This window comes from Zophobas morio, unplaced genomic scaffold (genome assembly GCF_036711695.1).
Source record: "Zophobas morio isolate AGI-343-1 ecotype UQ-CSIRO unplaced genomic scaffold, CSIRO_AGI_Zmor_V1 ptg000412l, whole genome shotgun sequence".
In the NCBI taxonomy this organism is placed as follows: domain Eukaryota; kingdom Metazoa; phylum Arthropoda; class Insecta; order Coleoptera; family Tenebrionidae; genus Zophobas; species Zophobas morio.
The window spans coordinates 77,506-85,819 of record NW_026972516.1 but is presented as its reverse complement, the minus strand read 5'-3'; the positions used below and the strand labels follow the sequence as shown (position 1 = coordinate 85,819).

General features: G+C 27.7%; 1 protein-coding gene and 1 long non-coding RNA gene across 2 annotated transcripts; one reads left to right on the top strand and one right to left on the bottom strand.

The window, feature by feature from the left end:
• Positions 1 to 287: 287 nt before the first annotated feature.
• On the top strand, positions 288 to 1,568 carry LOC135120704 (uncharacterized). The gene is made up of 3 exons (XR_010278699.1): positions 288 to 361; positions 1,302 to 1,413; positions 1,496 to 1,568. It is a non-coding gene; the product is annotated as an uncharacterized LOC135120704 (long non-coding RNA).
• Positions 1,569 to 4,565: 2,997 nt separating this feature from the next.
• On the bottom strand, positions 4,566 to 6,944 carry LOC135120706 (uncharacterized). The gene is made up of 9 exons (XM_064045045.1): positions 6,895 to 6,944; positions 6,501 to 6,570; positions 6,321 to 6,410; positions 6,201 to 6,258; positions 5,921 to 6,028; positions 5,713 to 5,811; positions 5,135 to 5,248; positions 4,823 to 4,879; positions 4,566 to 4,769 (listed from the first exon to the last, which is right to left on the bottom strand). Exons 2-9 carry the CDS (start codon positions 6,558 to 6,560, stop codon positions 4,582 to 4,584), a joined length of 774 nt encoding a protein of 257 aa, XP_063901115.1. The 5' UTR covers positions 6,561 to 6,570; positions 6,895 to 6,944; the 3' UTR covers positions 4,566 to 4,581.
• Between the last annotated feature and the right edge of the window lie 1,370 nt (positions 6,945 to 8,314).

Sequence of the window (8,314 nt, the reverse complement as noted above, 5' to 3'; positions counted from 1 at the left end):
GATTGGTAGTACAATGCCAGGATGAACGCTCGCAGAATTTAGTAATTATTATTTTAAAAATATATATACACTTTATACTTAAACTAAAAATTTATATTTTATTTTTTTATATTATTATAATTAAAATTTATTAAGTTTTACTTTTTACTGCGTAAATTAAGTTGACTTATGATATATATTTTTTAGATTCATTAATTAATATATTATTTTTACTAGAATAAGGAATATTTTTTAGATTCATTAATTAATATATTATTTTTACTAGAATAAGGAATCTGCTTTGAAAGTTCTTCGTCTGCGACTTTATCAACAGGAGCAGGAAAGAATTCGAAAAGAAAGATCTCAACTTTATAAGAGCCAAGTAATTAATTTACTTAAAATAATTTTTATTTAAAAAGTATAAATTTCTTTTGGGTGACGCACCTCCCATTTTATTAAGCTTGGATTATTTTTTAAAAACAATTAATTTCTGTGATTAAAATTGAAGGAAAAGTTTTTTAACTTTTTTGCTTCATTCGAAGTATTATTTTGTTCGGAGTCACTAAATTAAACAAGGAGTTCAGGGGGAAATATATATATATATAAATTATTACGAAACTTACTAGAAAATATTACCTTATAAGAATATTTAACTGAAAGATTTACTTAATGTTAAACTAGAAATTTAATTATATTTTTAATAAATATATAAAATTATATTAAATAGTACGGAAGTTAAAAAATTTTAATTAAATTTGCAATAAATGTAGTTCACATGTTTATACGCATTTGAAGTTAATTTAAATATTTACTTATTCTTCGTTTTGCTGTATACTTTTAGATCTAGTTATTTTTAATTTTTTTTTTTTGGTGTACCACCTCTTTAATTTGTTTAATATAATTTTTTAAAATTTTTGCTTTTTCACTCATCTTTTAAATAATAATTTTTAATATTTTTTGCTTATTTTCAGTTTATTTACAATTAAAAGTTTAAAAAGTTTTAGTTGCTATAAGCGAACTTTATATTCACTAAATTTTATTATTTAATTTAATAAAAAGCGCTATTGATTCAGAGCTTTTAAATCAAATAAAAATTTCCTTAATATTGGAATTTTAAAAACTTAATTTATATTTTGTATTTTATTCATTTATAAAACCTCGTAGGCATAATTTTTTTCTCTTTTAATTTTTTTAAGTTGAAAATTTTCGTTATCATAGTTTAACCGTAAAGTTTCTTAAATTTAATAATAATTTGCTAGATTATTCAATTTTTTATTTTTTTAATATATAAAAGTTATTAAAAATGTTAATTCTTATTTTAGGTTGGGCAAGGCGAAAGAAACGAGAAGGTCAGAACTTATAATTTTCAACATGACCGTCTCTGTGATCACCGAGTAAACTTTTCTATAACGCTCCGGGATGCCCTTGAAAATGGTTAATTTTAATATTTAGAACAATTCATCGTTTTTTTGTCTACTTATGTTGTACTACTGTAAACTTTTTTTTACTTGTGAAGGAAAGCTAGAAGAGATCTACCAGAAACTGCATGAAAAGGAAAGGCTGGAATATTTGTGCAGCCTTTAATTTTTTTTTTTAGTTTTATAAATATTAAAGCATTGAAAAAGTTTGTGTAGAAATTTCTTAATAGTTTAAAAAATTTACACGTTTGGATTGCTTATGCAATAATTCTGCACTCTCGGGGCCTTCTCGTACTAAAAAAATACAAATTTTCGAAAAACAAAAAAAAAAGGCAGATTTATAATAGTACAGGAAAAAAAAGATTATCTTAATTACGGATGCATAAATTAAAAGAAACATAATCTCACTCGCACAACTTTCTGGATTCTCCTTGCAATTTAATACTTATTGTTTTTACTTTTGCATTAATTTTAGTTGAAGTTAATAAACTCTTTTCATTGGTTTGTAAGAAATTTCATTTAAGATAAGCAAAGGAATGATTAAAAAGTGTGTAGTAAAATTAAGTTGGTGGTCTCTTTAGAGTTGATTTTTCTCCTCTAGAGGTTGACTAGTCAAAATTTGCTAAATATATTTGTTAGCAATCTCTTCAGGCTGCGAGTTCTTAGAGTTATTAGAGGACTCAATATTTTCTTATTAATGACATTTTACTTTTTCAGCAGCTCTGTAATTAATCTCTTCTAGCCACTTTATTGCATAAAACAACAATTATAAATATTTAAAACCAAAAAACACAGTTAACAATTTTTTTCCCTAGTTATATTATAAAGCTAACCGAATAGAACTTTATAATTGTCAGGTTGTAACCAACTATATTTGTGTATAGGGTATAACTAGATCATAAAAATAATTACTTGGATGGTGCATACGCTTTTATTATGTAAACTTTATCTTTTAATTGAAAAAGTTTTGTAAAAATATGTTTAGAGCCCAATTAATTTGTTTAGTACGAATATGAAGGTGACTACTCTAAAGTCATCTATTTAGAGCAAGTTGATATAAGCACTGAACTTGTACAAATGGCAGAATTTGTCATTAATTTGGCTTTCTGGCCTCGTCTATCCAATATGAAATAGACGCTACTCCTCGTAAGTTCATTCTTTTTTTTTACTCTTCGAAGAAGCTGTCAAAATCTGAATATGCAGATCCTAGAACATTTATATTCACTAAAACTATTAGTAATTGAGCTTATAAATTACTAAATGCTGGATCATTTATTTTTAGTTGAAAATTATATAAGGTAAAGGCAACTATCTAGCTAGTAGTAAAAGCTGTAAATATTTTTTAAAAAATAAAATTACTTATCAAAATTGAGATATGAAAGAACAAGCGGTAAATCTCTTCGGAAAAGATGTTACAGGCCTACTAGGTGAGTATCACAAAAACGTAACTCACTGTTAATTTAAAACCTGTACACAAAAGAATATAATACAGAAACTGAATGACGTAAAAGAAAGTAAAAGTATACCACTTTTGCATTCTAAAAGCTTTAAAACCCAGCAGTTATTAAAATAAATATTTAAATTCTATTTATTACCTCAACAGATATTATTGCGGCTTACCAACCACAAGAAAAATGCATTTAATAATTAGTTGAACATTCTGTGCGGAGCATAACCTTTAAATATACACTTTAGTAGTAGAAAATCTAATTTAATAGAATATTGAGAACAGACTTAAAATAAACCAAATTTCTTTGCGATATTCAGGTTGTTGGCCTACTTTTATTAAAAAAATCTTTGTAACCTCAGTATTTTCAGATTTTAAATGTTTTTAAGCTTTATAGTATTGGTAATATTTTTCAAAATCTAATTTAAGCCTTTATTTCCCTGTTTTACTTTCAGCATCTAACCTTTTTAAAATTCTTTAAATAAAATAGATTTTTATTATAGCAAAAAAAAACTAATAGGAAGTTATTAGTTTCCTTCCCTTTTCACTTCTATTTACAGTCTACCTTATGTCATACTTCTTATGTCCCACTTGAAGCGAGAACGTTATTGCCGGTAAGTCGTAGGCCCAGGCAGGAGATGCATATGTCATAATCGGCCGAATGCTAATACACATAAAGCCTTCGCTTACTGCGCAACGAAAGTTTATCTTTGCTACACAATAAAAGGTATAGCATCTGTGTCCGTTGCGTTGACCTCCGCCGCCACGTAATTACGTGTGGACACCACGATAGCTTAGAATCTATAATGACCCCCATGTATTTTTTCTGAAATGAACATGGAATTTCATGCCGTTTAAAATTAACGCATTAGGCAGCGCATGGCTTTTCCTCCTATAAGAAGCGCCTTCTTTTGCTTCGTTAATGGATTGGTCCCGTTGACGCCACCAGTTAGCAATTGCGTCGGGATAAAATCATTAGCGCTGACATAGTAAAAGGGTGACTTTGACGATGAATAAATTATTAGTTTAAAAATATTAATTTTGGTGTAAAACAGCTATATATTTATAAAACATTATAGTGGTAGATAATAAACATTTTTTTAATAAGAACTAAAAACTATATTTCAAGGTTATCTTTAATAAATAATTCTTTTTTCTTAAACTTCTACCTAACTGATTTTTTTTTTAAATAACGCGTTAGGGTTACCTGACAAAATTAAACAGTGGTAAAACATTTTTTTTTTGTTTTGCATTAAACAAGGATTATTATTGCTTTACTGTTTTAAATACATTGTAATGTCACTTGTATCGTTTAATAAACCATCTTTAGTTGATGTAAATGGTAATTATAAGCTTTTTCCCCTTCTACTCACCTTATCTGCTAAAGCCGAATAAAATTTAATTAAGCAATTTTCGGTTTCAGTAAATAAACCCATATAATGGAAGAGCTTTAAAAGAGCTCCTGGTAAAGGTTTAGAGGTAATAAACCTTTTAGAAGGGTGTGTGATTAATTGAATGAAAAATCTGTTAGTTTTAAATATGCAATTAAAGAAAATTTAAATGCAAAGAAAGGACATATTAATTATGATTTTTCAAAATCAATATGGAGAGTATATGAACGAGTCAAAAGAGGATACAAAAACAAAGTAATTATATAAGGAATTTTTTTTATAAAAAATTATATATGTAGGGCGAAATAGCATTTAAACAATAAAAGATACCCTTTATTTTATTTAGTTAAACATAGAATTGTTCATTAGGATCCAAATAGTGAGTAGAACTTATGTACAATGTCGGCTTGCTTCCACTACACTTGATTAGGGAGTACATAAGTTTTAGAGTCTTGGAATAGGTTAGTCGCGCATAGTGCTTTTCAATACATTTGATAAATGCACATGTCATTGTGCACCCGCCCTCCTTATCTACTTTTGGATAAAATATTTAAAGTATAGGTTATAATTACTACTGATTAAGTTACCATTAGTTACAATTGGCTTCTCGTTGTGGATAAAACCGCTAAAGAAAATTGCGGTGCCTATCTCAAATAATGAGATGGATAATTTAATTATTGTACTGTACTTTTATACAAATATAAGGTAGATAAAACTATTGCCTCTCTTCACGACTCGTCTTTACTCGTAAAGAAGTTGGCTTAAATTTTTATAAAACTTTTAAGTTAAAAGGTTGAGTCTGTGCTACTTAAAAAGACTAGACTAAGCACAGATACCATCATTTTAAAATTTTAATATTTAATGGAATAACAAAAGGGGGTTATTATGTAATTCTATACCCGCCGGTTTTATTGGCCTTCTGATGGATCTTTTACTTCCGAATAAAAGTTTGAGTGCTGAACAAATTTTAAGGCTGGTGTTGTTGCATGTTCTGGTGTAGGAAAGACCTAAATCTATATAGTAATAAACAATTTCTTTCAAATATAGTGAAAAGAGGGCTACATTAATGTTGTGATATACTCATGTGAATTGTAACCTAAAGTTCTTTTTTTAAAAAAAAAGATATTTTAAAATTTTTTGTATGTAAATTACGGTAGAGCAACTATACCCATAATCCTAATTAATGGTTGTGCTTCCATAAAGTTACCACTCGCCTTACTTGTTAGAATTGACGACACGATATACTACTAATATTTTACCAACACTGTTAAATTTTTCGAATAGTGGAAGTTTTAAGGCTTTTCGGAGGGATAGAAGTTATTACATTAGGTTATGGCTATTGTTAAATGTTTACATTTACTTAAGAGTATTAGTTAATATTTGCATTACTTATACTAATTATACAAGAAACTAATTTTTAATTATTTTTATAAGAAAAAGATGTGCTACTTTTATCATACTAACCAAGTAATAATACCAGTTTTGCATATGCAAGAATCCATAAAACTTATTAATCTCGTTTCCTGTGGAATAGGTATCACAATTAAGTTTATGAGCTCTTCAGAATAAATAACTCCTATAAATAAAAATGTGATAACTTTACTCTAAAACCCAGTATAATTAAAAAAAAATTGATGTTATAAAATTTTCGAGGGCATTAATTACGGTCTATAAGAGCACGCTACCTGATTTTTCGTAGTCTATGGGATATATGACTCCTCTTTTCTCAGAGTTTTTTCTATTACTACATGGCTTCTGGCGGGCATTCCCATAGTATAAAAAGAAAGTGTCCTCTAAAATAATATACGAGGCAAGAACAATATCTTATAAAACATTTAAAGTATATTAAAGATGAATAATTTATATATTTAATGCTGAAAATATATATTTAAAAAAATTTAGTGAGAAACTTTGGGAAGTAGAATGAAAAAAGCTGCTAAGGTGAATGTAAAATGAAGTATCTACCTGGAGCTGCATCTAAGACTAACCAGCAAAGAGCTTTTATAATGTTAACTCTAGAAGGCTTTATGGTTATTATATAAAGAAAAATTAATTTAATTCAAAAAAAAATATAAGCATAAATACAATCAGTAAGGGATCCGTTTGATGATTAGACAACTTTAATATATTTTTAGGCTGAAAATTAAGTTTGTTTATCAAAACAAGTTCCATGTCCTACATTATTATTTAATATAAGTTTTTAGGCCATGGCAACGCATTTTGTTGTAAAAAATTTAAGTAAATATCAATAGCATGTATAACAACATTAGCTCCACTTTCAAGGTCTACAGCAATTAAAACGGCTTTACGTTTATTATTTCCCATGTTAAACACTCTATATTATCAAAAAAAAATATTGGAAAAAGGTTTAAGTTAAATAAAAGTAGTTCTAAGTTTTTGTTAATGCACAGACACGGAAATGCGTTTGCATTATATAGCTTTAAGAACTATACTGTTTTTAACTTATCAAGCAAAAAATTGTAAGTGACTTCCGTGTTTAAATTTAAGTTTATATGACAATTCAAGTATAATGAGTTTTGTATGTAACAGACAATACGGGGACTCTTCCAATTACCTTTAAGCACCAAGTGCGTAATAAGTGTCTTATGCTAATAACTGAAAAACTTGTTTCTAAAAATCACGCTGGAGTAGTGCAAACCTGCGAAGTAAAAAGGTAAGACTGAGAGCCCGCGCCGCAGCCCGAAGCACCCAGTGACCTAAGGAAAAGGGGGCGTGGCAGAAGGTATTATATATATATACTTTTTTTACGTACACATTTGCGGCCATTTCTTTTCGAGAGATAAAAATACTTAATTTTAAGTGGAAGATACATGTAAAATTAACGAATAATTAAATTACCCAAGAACAAAAAAATTAAGATAAGATTTATGGGCGAATCATAGTAAAGGAAGAGCAACAGAGATGTTAAAAGTTGCTAAACATTCTATAAACTTCCAAGATTTTTTTTAATAACATGCCCTAATTTGGTTTTTTTAATCTTAAAATATGTTTACTTTAGTAAAATATTTTATATATAAATTTTCTTTAAAACCATAGTAACACGGAGAGTTAGCACCCTAAAATGTAAAAATAAAAATATGTGCTTAAAAAATTATTACTTAGTTAAAGGGAGGGCTTTAAAAAAGTTTAAGCAAAAAGGTGACAAAAATCTATTAAAACTTGCTCGGGAATAATCTTAACCATATTAAGACATACCAAAGTTTGTTTTAGTTTTAAATCTTCCAATAAAAAGATAGAAATAAGCAGTAATAATTCTCTGCAATCCAAAAAGATAATGTGGAGCAATGCTAAACTCGCAACAACTCTCCTTATACGTGAATGCCTTTGTGAGATTATTAAAAGGTTGAAGTAAGAGTCGAGTATAGTATTGCCTTTTTTATAAATGTTGTATATAACTTTATAGTTTTTGTAATGAAGATATTTCTAAACACCTGGTAAGCTACTTTATAACTTCATTTAAAAAATAACTTTTTATTTTTCAAATTATTCGAAGCCAGTTATTATTCTTTTAAATTTTACTTGTGTGCCTTGTTTGAGAGTTAATTATAATAGTAACTTTTTGGCCGTATTTATTTGTCGCAGCCCTCCTTGTATAAAAATGCAAAAAAAGTAACCTTTAATATATTTTTTCTCTTTTTTAATCACAACACAAATCTTCTTGCAGCTAATTAAGGTACATATTTTCAAAGGTTCAGGTAAGATTCGATTAAATTTAATGAGTAAGGCGAACTACAAGAACGTCAAGGCGACCGCTCTTCAAAAATAAAGAAAAGCAGTTCTATATTTTCTTGTCGAGGCTATTTAAGCGACACCCATTCCTTAACGAAGGTTTATGAAACGTTAACTCGCTAACGAGAAAGATATGAACATGTTTTTTTTTATTCAGGATGAGGTATGTTAATACCATTCAAGAAATTGATTAATCCGTTAAAATTAGGTACTATTGCAAACAATATAGTTGTATTCATAAAGAAATACTTTTTTTACTTATTTATTTTGAAGTGTGTTAATTAAGCAAAAGGATTTATTCTAATTTAACTTATAGCTATGACAGGTTA